The sequence below is a fragment of the Pezoporus occidentalis genome, unplaced genomic scaffold, assembly GCF_034315485.1.
Source record: "Pezoporus occidentalis ecotype Australia unplaced genomic scaffold, CSIRO_AGI_Poc_V1 ctg54, whole genome shotgun sequence".
Lineage (NCBI taxonomy): Eukaryota > Metazoa > Chordata > Aves > Psittaciformes > Psittacidae > Pezoporus > Pezoporus occidentalis.
In genome coordinates this window covers 5584818-5602352 of record NW_026915877.1, presented here as the reverse complement: position 1 = coordinate 5602352, position 17535 = coordinate 5584818, and the positions used below count along the sequence as shown (strand labels likewise).

The following is a 17535-nucleotide window of genomic DNA, read 5'->3' as shown; positions in this document are numbered from 1 at the left end:
TTGTCCATATAAGAATTTTACACTTCATCTTTTTTTGATGATTCTGCAATGCAGAATGTTGTCATGAAGAAACATAGTTTATAGGGAGGTAAAATGCTAAGTATTATGGTTGCAGTGTCACATTTTTATTTGAAATTAATAGCTTTCTGTCAGAGTAGTTTCCTTTCCATTGCTTCTGCTGCTCTATCTTCCCTCCTTCGTGTTGCATTGTGCTGTCCTTGGAACTGGTGTACGTAAATTAGTTCAACTCACTAAAACAGCAGAGAAATGACTGTGCAATTCACAAATGAATGGATTTTGCTGTTCTACTATTTACTGTGTTGCTTCTTGCTGTGGGACCAGACAAGTTTCAAAGGTGTGACAAAGTGGATGGAATTTTGTGTGGGAAACAGTTGGTGCGGCAGAACTGAGTTTGAGGGAAGCAGGGTTTGTGGGGAGGCTGGTTAAACATGACCTCCCATTCTGGCATTATTCAGTTACTGATCCAGTTCAGCTGAGAGCTTGCTTTGATCTCTTGCTTTTCTTTGAATGCAAGACCTGTGATGGTGCCCATGTATGCTTAATTAAGGTGACAGTAAGGTTTTTAAGACATCCAAGGTTTTTACTATGCTGTATATCTTATCACATCTGAAATGTGAAGTTTGTCCCAAGATGATGTGAATATTTGACAGATGCTGCCTGTTGTAGTTGCTTATCTAGGAACTAAGCCACTGTTGCTGAAACAGCTGACTTGGGTTGACAAGTGTTAATACAGAGACTCTTAAAGGGGATGTATAGGGATCTATACATAAACCACAGCCTCTAAACATAAGAGTGATCTTTTCAGGATTAATTTCTAAAGAATGTAATTAAAAAACTTTTTTTACATTTGGGTCAACAGGATTGTTTTATCTTGAAAAGCACAAAGAATAGATGATCTATGGGACAGCATTACAGATTCAGTAAGGAAATAATATTTTTGTTTTCTTTTGCTAGGCTGCTAAATGATATGAGGCATATGAAATCTCTCTTAAGAAACACAAACTTTTGCAATTTCTAATTACATTTTTAGTGAGACATACCCTCTCTCCTCAGAAAGCAATACATATTTTTTGAATGTGTTTTTAGATTGCATCCACACTGTTAATATTCTCAAAACATGTTTGTTTCTCAACAGGTATAAAAATAAATAAATAAATAAAAATGAGTGAACTGGACCATGGAGCATTCTTTAACACTCGCAGGAATAGTGATGTAGGTATGTATGCTATCATGTTCAAATTGTTTTCTCACAATCTAGAATAAAACTACTTATAAAGTATCCTGTGCAATTAGTAACTGCATGTGGAAGCTGCTATAGCATTCTGTTCATAGAATCCTAGAATGGTTTGGGTTGGAAGCGACCTGACCTTAAAGATCATCCAGTTCCACCCCCGTCATGGGAGGGATACCTTTCACTAGATCAGGTTGCTCAAAGCCCCATCCAGCCTGGCCTTGAACACTTCCAGGGATGGGGCAGGCTCAGCTTCTCTGGGTGACCTGTACCACAGCCTCAACACCCTCACAGTGAAGAATAACTTCCTAAAATCTAGTCTTAATCTCCCCTGTCAGTTTAAAGCCATCCCCCCTTGTCCTATCCCTATTAAACCCTTGTAAAAAGTCGTTTTCCAGCTTTGTTGTTGGCCCCGTTAGGCACTGGAAGCTGCTCTAATGTCTTCCTGGAGCCTTCTTTTCTCCAGGCTGAACAAGCCCAGCTCTCTCAGCTTGTCCCTATAGGAAAGGTGCTCCAGCCCTCTGGATCTGCTCTAACAGGTCAGTGTCTTTCTTGTACTGGAGACCCGAGCTGTATGTAGTACTCCATGGGGGTCTGATAAGAGCACAGTAGATGGCAGAATCCCTTCCTTCAACCTGCTGGTCATCCTTTTTTGTATGCAGCTTAGAATACAACTGGATTTCTGGGCTGTAAACACATATTGCCAGCTTATGTTCAGTTTTCTGTTCACCAGGATTCCCAAGTCCTTCTCCACAGGGCTGCTGTCAATCCATTTGATGCCTGGTCTGTACTGAGACTGGAGACTGCACTGGTGGCTGACTTGAAAAAAATCTTTCCACAACAAGACATCATCTAGTGTCATGTTGTCAGACTTTCTGTACGCATGTGGTAAATGAAAATCCTTAGGGGAGGCTTGAAGTAGGATCAAGGGATAGTTTTGCAGGATTTACCTTAATGTTTTATATGGGACCCCTCTGTAAAACTGTATGTCAGAAATACTGCTTCCAGCTACTCTGCTCTTAAGAGAGAGTGGAAATAAATTTTTTACTAAGACCTAATGGTAAGTTTTATTACTAAAGGCACATAAAAAAGAGGTTTGAAAGAAAGGCCCATTCCTGATCTCTATAAGCTTCCTACCTTATGTCAAGTTACTGAGGACATGTGTGTTAAAGCTTTGCAGCACTGGGGCAAAAGTTCAAGTAATTTCATTTACCATTATATTTGTATCTCAGGCTTTAGCAGATATTTGTTATAGAAAATTGTGAAAAGGCATTTTAAAATCTCAAAGTTCAATATTTTATATTTTTATTCATGTGTCTATTTACGTGTATGTATTTGTGGGTATATACATACCTATAAAATATATATAAAATATGTTAGCAATTAAGTTTGCATCCTGTATGCTAAAACTCTGATTTTGCATTGAATCTCACATGGATAGACCCTTTTGACTTCATAAAATTCTTCAGTAGAAGAAGAAACAGATGAAGATTAGTCATAGAGATTCATAAGGCTCAGATACATAGGCTAAAGAAAAAGCATATTGAAAGCAAAGATACAATTAAATTATTTGGGGTTAGAGGTGTGGAAATTGAATCTGTCTTTCACTCATTTTTTCTTGGATGTGAGGGACATTATTATGTTGGTGAAGATGAGTTACCTGAGTGAGAGAGTACCTGAGGTACCTACTTTCTCTTACATTACTTCTATATGTAGCTATGTATATTTATATGTTTTATATAAAACTTTAAGAGTGTAGAAAATATCAGATTATATTGCTAAATTAAACTTGTGACTTTCAGAGACAACTCTAAGGTTTTCAAACATTGCTGCAAGTGTTTTTTGCTTAGAAACCCAAAATAGTAACACCTTTCTATATCTAAGCACCACCAAACTTAACCTTTTTAAGTAAATGGATTGTCTCCGCTTGTTTCCTGTTCTCTGAAACATTTTTATGTGGTTAGAACAGATTAAGGCAACCCAGCCATAGGAAAGCAGTGCTTCTCTCTGCTGTTTTACAGCAGTCCTTATTCTCTCTATCTATTCATACAGTGGGATGGTTCATTCTTCTTTCCTCTTTGCTTTCTGCACTGTATTAGTTATTGCTTCCTGTACATCAGTATACACTTCTACAGTTTTTGTCCTGTTTTTCCATGCTTTTTGTTGTCATCTCTCTTCTCTCATATTGTGAGAAAGAAAGGGTGCAAAAAAGATTACATGGATTTGTATTTTGTTCACATCTCCTGTCCTTACTAAACTATAGTGAAGAATAAAGCTGTCATAGAGGAAGTAGGGTTTGAAAAGCCAGTGGTGAGTGAGAGCTGTCAAACAGGTACAGCAAACTGTATTTACATTGAAGTTTAAGGACATGACAATGCTGACATAGACCAAAGAAAGCTGGTCAGGATACTGCAGTTGTGAGTGCCATACCCAGGAAGGGTTTCTACCCCTGGATATCTATACAACAATTCAGAACAAGTGGTGTGGGAGATCCATGCTAGTGAAATCATGCAGGAATTCTTTCAATCAGGAATTGGAAGATTGAGTGGCTAAAAGTTGACTGTAGCATAAGGGCTTTGTTGCTGCATGCATGGATATGTGTGCAGGATGCATGTAGAATACTTCAAAAGCATTGACACTAGGTACTTAGAAGAGGTTTCTGCAGCAGCTGCAACAGGCTGCTGGAAGATGACAGTGTCATCGAATCATAGAATAGTTAGGGTAGGAAAGGACCTTAAGATCATCTAGTTCCAACCCCCCTGCCATGGGCAGGGACACCTCACACTAAACCATCTCACCCAAGGCTTTGCCCAACCTGGCCTTGAACACTGCCAGGGATGGAGCATTCACAGCCTCCTTGGGCAACCCATTCCAGTGCCTCACCACCCTTACAGGAAAGAATTTCTTCCTTATATCCAGTCTAAACTTCCCCTGTTTAAGTTTGAACCCATTACCCCTTGTCCTATCACTATAATCCCTAATGAAGAGTACTTCCCCAGCATCCCTATAGGCCCCCTTCAGATTCTAGAAGGCTGCTATGAGGTCTCCACACAGCCTTCTCTTCTCCAGGCTGAACAGCCCCAACTTTCTCAGCCTGTCTTCATACGGGAGGTGCTCCAGTCCCCTGATCATCCTCATGACCCTCCTCTGGACTTGTTCCAACAGTTCCATGTCCTTTTTATGTTGAGGACACCAGAACTGCACACAATACTCCAGGTGAGGTCTCACAAGAGCAGAGTAGAGGGGCAGGATCACCTCCTTCGACCTGCTGGTCACGCTCCTTTTGATGCAGCCCAGGATACAGTTGGCTTTCTGGGCTGTGAGCACACACTGAAGCTGGCTCATGTTCATTTTCTCATTGACCAGCACTGCCAAGTCCTTCTCCGCAGGGCTGCTCTGAATCTCTACCCAGCCTGTCGCTGTGCCTGGGATTGCTCTGACCTAGGTGTAGAACCTTGCACTTGTCATGGTTTAACTTCATGAGGTTGGCATCAGCCCACCTCACAACCATGTCGAGGTCCCCCTGGATGGCATTCCTTCCCTCCAGCATATCAACCAAACCGCACAGCTTGGTGTCATCAGCAAACTTGCTGAGGGCGCACTCAATCCCAAAGGTGTTCCACTTTTGCATTGACACTTACCTGCATCATAATATGCTATCCTGGAATTAACTGGGGATCTGATGGTCCTGGAACACTACATGTGTTTCAAAGGTCATGAGTTTCACAAGCACCATACCAAGAAGTTCTGCTTAATGATTTCTAGCTGTAGTTAATTTCATTTAGTAATAGTACTAACACTAACTGATTCTTTCCTAATGAATATGACAGGATTCATCTGCTGTGAACTTATCTCCTAGGTGCTCCCAGGCATTTGCCTGCAGGGAGCCTGAAATAAAAATGTTAATGGCGTTGCTGTGAAACTCCAGTCATGCCCTGCTGCTCATGCATGTGGACATGATGTTACTGCCCGAAATGATTCCTAGCAGGCTAGAAGTGATTGTAAGCCTTTGGGAGCAGTAACAAACGAGTAATAGGTTTAGGAGGAAGAAATGAAGAGTGGCTTTTCAGAGGGTTTGGCAACAGAACTTTTACTTCTTTGAACACGGAATAATGTTCTGTGATCTTTGCTGGACAATGTTGTAAGCAATCTCAGAAAGAAGATAAAAAAAAAAATCTGCACGTAAAATCTGGATGATTTAGGATTGAGAACTTCAGTTTTGGATTGATGACAGTAAAAGCCTACAGATAAGCAAAGCTACCTAGAGGCCTAAAAACTGAAAGGAGATTATTCATACTAAGCTCAGAGAAGGGATAAAATGAAAGTGGATCAAACTATTGAACTTTTTTTGTGTAAGGTATATAGAGAATAAAAAGGTAGTCATAATGCAAGATCAAAGCTATAACCTGGTTAGCATAATACTGATTGGGTGGAATAATTCATATGTTATGAAGATTAGTGGCAAAGAAATCAGGATTGGCAAGCAGGAGGAGAAGAAAAAGCCTTTCTTTATGTAGGTGAGAAGTGGAAGCTGCAAAAGGATTGCCTGTGGAAACCAAACGTTATGAGTAGAGGGAAAGAAGGACACAGTTCTGCTTTGATGAGAGTCTGCCACAGGCCAGTAAGCCAGGAAAACCTGATTAATATTAGGCAGATATGTACCTGAGGTTACCTTGAGTGTGCTTCTCTTTCTGTTGCCAAATCTCATTTGGACAGGATCTGCAGCTTTGATTTTCTGGTTTCATTCTGATATGGCTGATAGTCTTCTCAGTCCTTGGGTCACCCAATGTTAGATGTATACATAATATATTTTGGATTAAAGTGGCCATGAAGTGGTGGAAATAATCACTCCTAAGAAGTTGGTGAGAGGGGAGAGAAATGAAGGCAGTGGATTTCAGGAATGTGAACATAAGCTCAGATGAGTTTATGTGGTGTCCTTAAGGGATCGGTGTTGGGACTGCTCTTGTTCAACATTTTTGTCAGTGGCATGGACAGTGGGATTGAGTGCGCCCTCAGCAAGTTTGCTGATGACACCAAGCTGTGTAGTTTGGTTGACACGCTGGAGGGAAGGAATGCCATCCAGAGGGACCTTGACATGGTTGTGAGGTGGGCTGATGCCAACCTTATGGAGTTTAACCATGACAAGTGCAAGGTTCTACACCTGGGTTAGAAGAATCTCAGGCACAGCTACAGGTTGGGTAGAGAAGATATTCAGAGTAGCCCTGCGGAGAAGGACATGGCAGTGCTGGTCAATGAGAAAATGAACATGAGCTGGCTTCAGTGTGTGCTCACAGCCCAGAAAGCCAACCGTATCCTGGGCTGCATCAAAAGGAGCGTGACCAGCAGGTTGAAGGAGGTGATCCTGCCCCTCTACTCTGCTCTTGTGAGACCTCACCTGGAGTTTTGTGTGCAGTTCTGGTGTCCTCAACATAAAAAGGACATGGAACTGTTGGAACAAGTCCAGAGGAGGGCCATGAGGATGATCAGGGGACTGGAGCACCTCCCGTATGAAGATAGGCTGAGAAAGTTGGGGCTGTTCAGCCTGGAGAAGAGAAGGCTGTGTGGAGACCTCATAGCAGCCTTCCAGTATCTGAAGGGGGCCTATAGGGATGCTGGGGAGGGACTCTTCATTAGGGACTGTAGTGACAGGACAAGGGGTAACGGGTTAAAACTTAAACAGGGGAAGTTTAGACAGGATATAAGAAGGAAATTCTTTCCTGTTAGGGTGGTGAGGCACTGGAATGGGTTGCCCAAGGAGGTTGTGAATGCTCCATCCCTGGTGGTTTTCAAGGCTGGGCTGGACAGAGCCTTGGGTGAGATGGTGTAGTGTGGGGTGTCCCTGCCCATGGCAGGGGGGTTGGAACTAGATGATCTTAAGGTCCTTTCCAACCCTAACTATTCTATGAGGTTCTTTCCAACTATTCTATGAGGACTCCATGGTAAACTTGAGGTAACTCAAGTTTGGGGAATATGTCAATCCTTCAATGAAGCTTCTTAAAGGGATCATTTTAAGTAACCTTTTTGTGGTGAAAGACCAGCTTGGTTAAATCTTTATTGATGTCAGATGCCTTTTCAGTGAAACTACTTTGTGTGGGGTTTTTTTTGGACAGCAGTCTGTCATGGTCTTTCAAATACTGATGGCAGGACTGGAGAAAGTGAACATTATTATCCATTCTGTTTGCAGCAGAAGCCAAGGGTGATGTTTTTCTTGCAATTTAGTGCCTTTCTCTTTGAGGAAGTATGTTGTTTTCCCAGGGTCCTACAGACATTTAGTAGAAAAATGATGCTGTTTCTAATGGCTGGGTATTCAATGGAAAATGTCACTGCAACTCACTCTGTTTACCTATCATTGGTAGTTTATATAATGTTAGGAGAAAAAAAAATTCCTATTGCTTAATCTGTAGATTACAATAAATTTTGAGGTAGTTTTCCAGTTTGTGAAATAAGAATGCATGGGTTGAAATTCACATATTTCTGTATTAGAAATTACTAAAATTTCAGTAAGCATAGTTTAAAGTGAATTATTCTTTAGGTTTACATATTAAAAAAACGTTTTTAAACTTTTTGTGAGCAGACAAATGGTAATTTTTTTTCATATAGCTTCTACTATCTGATGTTTGTTTCAAATTCTTATTTACCAAATAACAATCTCTTGGTTATGAAAACTTTTAATATTTAAAATAAACTGTTTCTCAGTTCTATCTATAATGCTTTCATTTTATGACCCATGCTTAAAATATTTCTCCAGAATTTGAAATGACTGTGTTTTATGTGATAACTAGAAAATCTGGTGATTCCTGTAAGAGATGGCTCTTTCAGCTCTAAGTATAAACCTGTTGACTACAAACATCTGTATGAACTTGCTGCAGTAGAAAAAATGGCATCTGAAAAAATTCAAATAAAGGTATGGTTTTTATATTATTTGTATTATGAGTGACTTTAAAATTAAATAATCATGTTTCTTTTCACTGCCCAAAGGAATCTAAGAATGAATAGGGATAACAAATTGCTGTAACAGTGTTCAGCAAAAGGGGGCAAATGATAGGGAGTTTATCACAGCGTTGTTGTGATTTGGACATATTAATGGCAAAGTGTGGAAATTCTTTGAATGAAAAGTGCAAAGTATGTGTGGATTTGTTTTACTGAAAAGACAGGAAAAATCTGTATTTGAGTGCTTTGAGGAAAATCGTCCAGGCTCATTATGAGAGTTACTCAAAATACTGGGAGTAATGAAGAATTTATAGGAATAAATGGGAAGCGGAAGTTGATCCAGAAAGAAACAAAAATAGGTGAAGTGAGGATTTTGAAAAGTCAACCTGAGGCAGATCTTGAAAGAAAATTGAAAGGGTTTTATAGCTATCGAATGTAACTGTGGAGCTAGACAGATAGAAAGGTATAAATAGCTGATATATGGCCCAAGTGGTAAGTACATAGCTTATTTAATACTAGTAAAGTTTAATGAAAACTTTACTTTTATAAAGAATTACGATTATGTGTTGACAGAGCAGGGTCGCTAGCAGAACTGGAGAAGCAGCAAAAGTCAGGGCTGTCCAACTGGAAAGAAGATTTAAGTACCAGTTTTTCTCCATCCACTAATGCAATTTCACATATTCATATTTTCTGTAATTCTGATCTTAGAGGCATTTAATAAGTCCATGAAGCAATGGGTGATACCGTATGAGTTGAAAATAGCAAAGCAAATAAGTATATTAAGATTTTGGAAGCACTTTTGGCAATGATACACCCAAAGTCCTCACTAACGTGAGTGTACATGAGAGTACGAGGTGAAGAGAAGGATTTGTAAACACAAGAAAGAAAATGGGAAGTAGGACCCATCTGTAAATATGGGAGAGGACAGGGTGAATACTGGTAGCTCTCCAGACAGCCTCACTTCATCCTTTACATTAGGCATATGCCAAACATTGTGACAGAGTTCTACCTTTGCAGAATAAGAACCAAATATTAGAGAAAATGTAAAGAGAGAAAGATTAAGATATAGCTCAGACACAGCTAACTAGAATACTGCATGTGACCTTCATGATTATTGTACATCTCCTCCATGTCTTCCCGAATAATAAAGGAAAAAAAATCCACATAAGAAAACCTGAAGCTCTAAAAGAAAAAAAAGTCCTTACATGTCTAAATCATATTTAGAAGTTCTTTGAACTGAATTAATTAAATGAAATACTTTGGTTAGCAACATAACCATATACTTTTTTTTTGCTGTTATTGTTCTGATGCTCTTTCTTAAATCCTAGTGAATGGAATATACACAGTACCAACAAGCATAATTTACTAGTTTGTACTACTATCCTGAAGGCCTTGCAACAAAAAAGGGGGTTGCTCGTGCAGCTCCTCTCTCTGTATTTAAAATAGAAAAGTGTGATAGTGAATGAGAGAAAAAAATGCATACTTTCTTTATCGTATAGTTTCCTTTAATGCATGTAAGTATAAATATGTCAGAAGTGCTGGCAGATATTTCTTCATGTATTGGCAGTACAAAATTCTACTGAATTTATTCAAGCTTTAAACTAACTTTTCATCGTCTGTCTTTTGGTATTTCACCTTTTCAAGTGTTTTCTAACTGAGTAGGTAGTAAAATATATATGCTGAAAGCTCCACAGAGAATAGAATGTGTTCCAACTACTACTTTTTTGTTGCTGATTCAGGCTATCCAAATTTCAAAGTGCTGAGTTACTCTTTCAGTGAATTAGAACCAAAGAAGTAAACGGTAAATCAATTGCTGGCCATTTAAGAAAGAAAAATATAGCACATACATAAAAAAGCTAATATTGCAGCAGTTAGGCATATAATGTCATTGTTGGTGTTATAAAATAATTTCTAGAGCGTATTAAACTTTCTGTACAGAACTAGTTCAACTTTTCACTTACATTTTAGAATTGATTTGAAGATATATATATTTTCAGATTACTTCAAATACAGTATTCTGTTTGCTGAAGTCTGGTTTTAAGCACCTAATGGTAATCAAGAGGAAGCTATAAGTAACATGAAAATACGTAAGCAATAAAAATAAGGAGACATTATCTTCGATTCAGAAGCATTGTAACATACCAATTGAAAGCATAAAACTGGTGCTTTAAAACTTTCTTATAATACAGTCACGTATGCAGCTTCCTATAAACACCTTGTTTCTCATTCAGAGTCGCATCATGTCTCTGTAGCATCTATTGCAACTACTTACCTAAGTAATACCCACTAAAACAGGCTTGCTGCAGAAGCACGATGATTCTTCACAGGGAGAACCACATTCTAGCACATTTTAGCTTTGCTGGTGGGTGAATGAGGGGCTCTGATTAAGAAGTGATGGGATTCTTGCTTACCTGTGCATGAGTCCTGCAAGGAAAAGTTCAGTGAACTTTCTCTTTGAGAAGCCTGCTGGTGTCACTTGCCCAGGGAGAACACGCTTGTAGTGGGTTTGCTCTCCCTGTTTTTATGCATGTGAACGCAGAGAGGGTAACTGTGTTTTTTTCCAACTTTCACCAAGCAGGAAAGTTGACTAAGCATTTTAAACAGCAGATTACTTCTTCCTGAGCCAAGTGGAAAACCAGCATTTTTTACTTGAAATGTTAATTCTTTCCTGAACTGGATGTGGAGTGACATCTTTATTCATTTCTTCCTGTTATGAGCCAGGACAAGACTTTCTTTTTTTTTTTTTTTTCCCCCGCTTGTCTTGCTATCATTCTGCAGTAGAATAATGTATCTGCATGAAGTGTGGTCAGGGGAAGGAAAATAAAAAGGTGGGTGTGTGAATTGTGGGAGCCTCTGGAATCAGAAGGGTGTTTGCAACCAGAAGTTGGCTGCGGCAGGGATGAGGTTAGGTGTAACGGAGGAAGATGGTGGCAAGGTGGCAAAAAGAGAAGGAGCAGGAAATGAGCCAGTTCTGAACTGAAATGCTGCTTTGTCCTGAGTGTCCATTAAGAGGCCAGAAGGCAGTTGTGATGGTAGGAGGATGACAGAAAACTGACTTGTCTCAGGGGCTTCTGACAACCATAGACTTCTTATCCTTTTTCTCTCACTGTTGGTTCGCCAGAGTCACCTGGCTGCCACTTCATCAGCCTTTCCCTGGCTGCTTTTCTTCTAGTTTAAGCAGTAACTCCATCTGTCTCAAAAGCATGTATTTTTGTTTCATCTGCAGTTTGAAGCAATGTTTTGTGAAGCCCTCAGAGAGTTTCAGAGCCTCTTTAATTGGACAGATTTTGAAAAAGCACTCTTTTTTAGTAACCAATTTTTTGGTTTTGGGGTGGTTTTTTTTGTTGTTTTTTTTTTTCCCCCAAAGACACACTTTCACTTTTTCATCTTCCCACCTTTAAGAAAGTGTATTTTTCTTTCTCCTGCACATCTTTCCCCCGTTCACCTCTTGTGTAATGGGGATGGGAAAGAAAGGGGAAAAAAGGGAAAGAAAAGGGGGAAAAGGGGAAAGAAGGGAAAAAAGAAAATGGACTGCATTTTTTTCCACCTCCTCTCATTTAATTGTGATTTAAATAGTTTGTTTTTTTGGTTTTTGTTCATGAAAATTGGGTACATTTGAACCTGTTGTTCTTTAGAAAAAAACAATTTTAAAAAAACTGTTTTGAAAAAACTTTTAGGTTCACCATTCTATAGTTAAAACTTTCCATGTGGAAGCATTTAATAAAGCTATTGAACAGATTCAGATACTTACAAGCTTTAATTTTTCCTGCAGATTAAAAAAACAGAGCAATTTTCAAAAAATAACAAAGAGCAAATGCTGCTGAAACAGCATCGGCAAGTGTGGTGGCAGGAGCATAAAAGACTGAGTGAGAACAGGTAAAAGCTGAGGAATAATTAGCCATTATTAAACAAATACTTCTGTAGAAAGAGATTCTGATGTGGCATACTTGATTCAAAGGACATTAAGAGGAAAATATTAAAATATCTGAAATGAAGATTTTTTTTTTTGTGCAGGGCATGTGAGTTTGTGATCTACATTGGAAGGGGCCTGTAGACATTAAGAGAACACAGAAAGGGAGGGGAGAATAGAGTGGATGTTGTTCTACCTGTACCTCTCCCTGATGGTCTTAGCTGTTTAGTTGTCCTATCAACATCTGAAGAGCATGTATTTGTAGGACTATCAGAAGTTTTCAGATGCTTTTTAATTTCTTCAGAGTCCGTCTCTAAAAGTACATATTGAGTTCATGCTTAGAACAGGGAATGTTAATGTTCTTGTCTATTAGCTTGTGTTTTGTGTATACATACAGCAGATCAATGAGAGTATTTGTTGCTTGGAGGGATGTGACTTCCATACCACCCAGGACAATGTCCAAGTTCTGCACTTCATACCTTCCCAGGCAAAGAATTCCCCTTTTTACTTACTTATTAGAGTATTTGAGGCTTAGCATTCTTTAAAACATAAGGAATAAGAAATTGAAACTTCTGTAAAACTCATATTCATACCTTCCAGGGAAAAAGCAGAAGCAGAAATAAAGGCTTTTCTTGATGAAGAAAGCCATAAGCACAAATTTTTTCTGGATATGAAGGACTTGGGTAAGAACTTTTTATTTGTTTCTTGATTATTTATTAGAATCAAAATTATCTTAATTATTTGAGTTTTAAATCTCTGTCTTGACAGGTTTAGATTTAAAAACCACAGTGCTGTGTAGTATCTTGTGTGTTTGAGAAAGCTTTATGTTTTATTTGGATATAGAGCATAAATTATCAGAGGAGCGGGATACATACCAAACAAATACTATAGCTCCTATCTGGCAACTAAAAGAGAATTTGAAACTATGGCTGGATGAAATGCAGTGTTACCTCTCAGAAGAATCTTGTCTGAAATCGGAGATCAATCCAGTTGAGATGTTACAACAGGTTGGTATTTTAACTTTATTTTTACAATTTATTATCACTGTATTTTTAGCATTTTCATTTATTTTTATGTATTACTTTGAAATTATAACTCATATTCAGAGTATCCCATAACCTCTTTACCTGCCATAGTATAACTTTGCTTCACTAAAATCTATAAAAGCATAGCATTGTAGAACTGGAAATCAGGCTCTTTGTTTCAAAATAAGAGATTTCATATTAAGACCAGATGAAGAAATAACAGTAACTTATTTCATGAAACAGATCAAATTTGTGAAGAAGCAACAGAAAGCAATTTTGGAATTCCTTATCCTTGAAAGTTTGGCTTTGCAAAGAGAGGTGGAACACTATAAAACAAAAGTAAGCTTTTCCTTGTAAGTTTATTTAGCAGTTTTTTGAGGGAGAAAATACAATGCAGAATAGTCTGCTGAGCAGCATTTTTTATCACAGGCATTAGCACATTCTTTTGAAGAGAAAAATGGACTTTTCCTTGAAGTTCCTTCAGCACTACTGTCTTTGGAATGCCCCTACCCCGATTTGAAAACCTTCCTTATCAATGAATGCCGAAAGCTTGCAAGCGGGTACTGGTCTAAGCTTCAGGAGATTGATCAAGAGCTAGAAGTTTTATGTAGGTAATGACATACGTTTCTGAATTTCTTCTTTTGGGTATAAAATAAGTAACTATAATGTGTTTTGTTATCTATAGATCCTGCAGTTGCCTTTACCGTTAGAGTTGGTTCTGTTTTGTGCAGAGCAGAGAGTAGTTGATGCACTGCCTGGCAATCTGGGTTTAAATAGTCAGTTACTGTTGACACAGCTGAGAGAGTTGAGGCCGTCCTTTCAAAAGCTGTCATCTGAAATAATAAGTGAAATGTTTTGTGGATTAAAGAACCAACAATCTGGTGTACATCAAATATCCTCTTTAAATGCTTTTGTATGAATAGAGATGATCCTTTCTGTATGGTAATTACACTATCAAATTTATGCCAGAAAAGTACAGTCTTTGAGAGACATCTAGAATGTATTTATTTATAAAGCAGATAAATAGGTCCAATCTTTTAACAAATTTTGGATTGCTGCAGTAATTATCACAAAGAAATGTAAAAAATGTATGTAGCTCTGATTCAGATAAACTGAAAGGAGGAGGTATTTTTTTGTAAACAAAAATGTTTATAGAAATAACATAAATTTAATGATCTAGAAATGTAACATAGCCATATAGTATTAGTATAAAGCTTAGCTTTTCTGCTGAGGCTAACTTGAGTTCAGGGGATACTGAGTTTGCAGATGTTGGACCATCCTTAACTTCTATTTGCTATCTCTTGATATTCCTCTGGCTTAGAAGGAATCAGGTTTTAAGAAGACTGAGAATAGAAAGGTCAGAATTGTTTGAATCCTGGGCAAAAGAACTGGGGAGAGCAGGGAAGTTCCTAAGTTTCTTTGGTAAAACAATCACACAGTGCTTCTAAATCTCCCTCTTTTTCTAGATACGCTTACAGCGCAGCACTTAAATCTTCTGCTACTGCTGCTGAGTTTGAGTGTACTGAAACAGGTTTAAAATGTTGGGTCCCATAGGAAGTGATGATATATTCCACTGTTTTTTTGATAAATTGTACAGGTATTCTGTAGGTTCTTCTGTTATCTGAAGCTTGTATATTATTAGTGTAATATTCTAGCTATTATGATAGGATACTTACTGGGAATTGTTCTGATCTTTCCCGTATTTTTAATTATTAAGCAGCAAGTGGCAAATTTATGGCAGTTCCTTTGCTGCTGTCTCTTATATTTTGTTACAGTTGCTCTTTTGGAGGAAGTTTCAAAAACCTCTGTGAGAAAATATGTGACAAATACTAAATCGTTACGTACAAGTCTTTCCTAGTGGCTTTAATTAAAATTGTGTTAAAGTGTGAGCAACACAATTTTGGTGAAAATTTATAAATTTAAATCTCTTGATCCACACAGCATGTGTGCTACTGAATAATAGACGGACATCAATGTAGGCAACGGAATCTACGAAATGGGTGAAAAATCTAGCATGGTATTTTCATTGATCATGTGTCAGGTTTGAATTTAGGTGTTGAGCTAGCTTATTTTGCGCTGATAAATAACGTTGAAACTTAAAAGATAAAATACGATATTTGGAAGAGAAAGAAATTCAGTTGGCATAAAAACATATGCAGTGGTACTTTGAAGGAATTAATTTATGGTAGCTAGTTGGGGATAAAAGAAATGGCTGTAGCTGGAAAAGATGCTGGTGGTAGTGGCAGCGGCAGCAGTCTGCTGGTGGGATGGAAGGGTAGGTTGCGTAGGACAGTTTACTCAATTTGGATCAGCCTATGCCTATATCGTTAGCTGGGAATGTATGAAATCATAAATGAACCATCAGTAATTATCTTAGCATTTTATTTAGAGCTAGATCTTGGTCTTTTTTTTTGTTTCCCTTCTGGTCTTCAAGTCTTTAATGTATTGCTCATTTATGGTTCTATGATTTTATCCACAACAACATTAAAAATGTGTTTTCAATAAGAAGCTTGGTTCTTGTAGAATTGCTTACTTCCAAGATACGGGTTTTACAAAAGACACAACTCTCTCTGTCACTTCTTACATTTATATTGGCTAACTTGCATGAAAATATTATGCGAGTTTACACAAGATACAGCCGTGTGATTTAAGTATTCTGTAATTCATCAAGCTAACTTTGATCCAACTAACACGGAAAATACTGTCAAAAATGGAGTGACAGGTTTTTGATCTTGGCATGTACCCACTGTACTCTGCTGATTAATATAACCTTAATGAAGCCTTTGCTATTGTTGTCATTGTTCTATAGCCAAAGATACCAACCATTCTCCTGCAATACTTTTTTCTCATGTTTGTAATTTGAGAAGTTGCTCAGCAGAACAATATAATTATGTAACTAGTTACTTCCTCTGAGGATTGTTTCTCTGTTGTTCTTCTCTCATCATATGCGTTAATGTACAGCAAAGAAACCTTAAGTTAATGCTAGTCTGGCATTCCACATCTCATTGTTTAACTGTTCAGACTGTCTGGAACAGAAAATTTGGAAAATGTGCATGGAATTTCCAAAGAAGAAAAATCAGAATAAGATAATATTCAGGTCTGCTATACTCTTCATGCGCTTTTCAGTCATACTGGAATGATCATCGCAGTGTTTATTGCTTTTGCAAACTGAAGAATTTGGTTGGTGGTTTTGGTTTGTTTGGGTTTTATTTTTAAGCATAATATAGGATTATAATGCTTTATAATCTGAATTCACTTCTTTTACTGCTTCTAAACCACAAATTTTTGTGTTTGGGAAATACCCAAGTCCTGAGTTATCCCACAAATTGTGCACTTGGAATTGATACATTTGTTATAGCTGAAGATTCCATAAGCACTTAATTATATTTTTGCCACAATCTCCAAGGGTGTCCAAATTATTTAAATAACTGACGGATTACTGTAGTAGTGCGTATTCAGCACTGCGTCTTCTGTAACACCATTTCAAGTGAATGGGATATTAGGACTAAGACAAGTAACTTTAGTACCTCTTTTCAGGTCTATTACCAGGATGTTTATCAATCAGCAATGCCATAATTAATAGCAGGGAGTTAACATCTCACTTGGTGGTATGTTGCAGTCTGCGTCTGCAAATTCAACAAGATGGCAGTGCATCAAGTATGTGTTGCTGTTGTGAAGTATATATGGGGATTATAGAGTGCAGAGGGTAGCTTCCCTGCAGAGTTGTTTATATTCTTCAGCATGTGTAAAGCCATGGATTAATGGCACATAATCTGTTTCAAAGGAAGCAGCTGCCTCAGGGTTGTTGATTATAGGACAATTGCTGTGTTTCAGTTCTGAAACAAGATCAAGATTGTACTGTTTTCTGGTAGAATGATACATACAAGAAAAGCAAACACTACATTTAAAATTCGGGTCATGCATCCAGCCTTGTAAAATCTGTCAGTATTTTGACACTGAAGAAGCCTGGTATTAGCTTAAATATTAATGTACAATGTGTTGGCACTTTTCAAACTCATTTTAGATGAGATCTTCCTTTCTGGAATTTTACAAAAGTTTAAGTGAGGTGACAACTTGAATTCAGTCAGACAGGATATTTTGGAATTTCCATGCATTTAACGGTCACAAATATATTGGGCTGGATCATCCTTCTGTTTTTTTGTCTATGAACAGCTGACAAAATCTCAGCACAGCTGACAAATTTTGGCACAGCTGACAAACCAAGGCATTGGCAGTCAGTCTGTCCCTCCTTACAATGAACTACTTGTAGCTCTAGATCTAGCTGATTTCTCCCCAGAGTATTATCCACAAACCTTAATTTCTCCATCTTATTCCTGTGCAGAGATTCACTGTTAGCTGGTCATTAGAGGAATGTACAAGTCAGAGGGAGCCTTGAGAGATATGTGAGATACAGGAGG

At 38.0% G+C, this 17535-nt stretch overlaps 1 protein-coding gene across 6 annotated transcripts in view; it reads left to right on the top strand.

Annotated features, from left to right (window-relative positions):
• Positions 1 to 849: 849 nt before the first annotated feature.
• Positions 850 to 17535, top strand: part of CCDC148 (coiled-coil domain containing 148) — a 58922-nt gene continuing 42236 nt past the window's right edge. The window contains exons 1-7 of one of the 6 annotated variants that reach the window (XM_062637845.1): positions 850 to 1237; positions 8035 to 8156; positions 11955 to 12058; positions 12693 to 12775; positions 12936 to 13099; positions 13361 to 13456; positions 13547 to 13728. In XM_062637845.1, the coding sequence (XP_062493829.1) occupies positions 1183 to 1237; positions 8035 to 8156; positions 11955 to 12058; positions 12693 to 12775; positions 12936 to 13099; positions 13361 to 13456; positions 13547 to 13728 (806 nt within the window). In that variant the 5' untranslated portion in view covers positions 850 to 1182. Of the gene's footprint in view, positions 1238 to 8000; positions 8157 to 11954; positions 12059 to 12692; positions 12776 to 12935; positions 13100 to 13360; positions 13457 to 13546; positions 13729 to 17535 lie in introns of all 6 variants that reach the window. The other 5 variants (XM_062637842.1, XM_062637841.1, XM_062637843.1 and 2 more) reach the window with 5 other exon arrangements.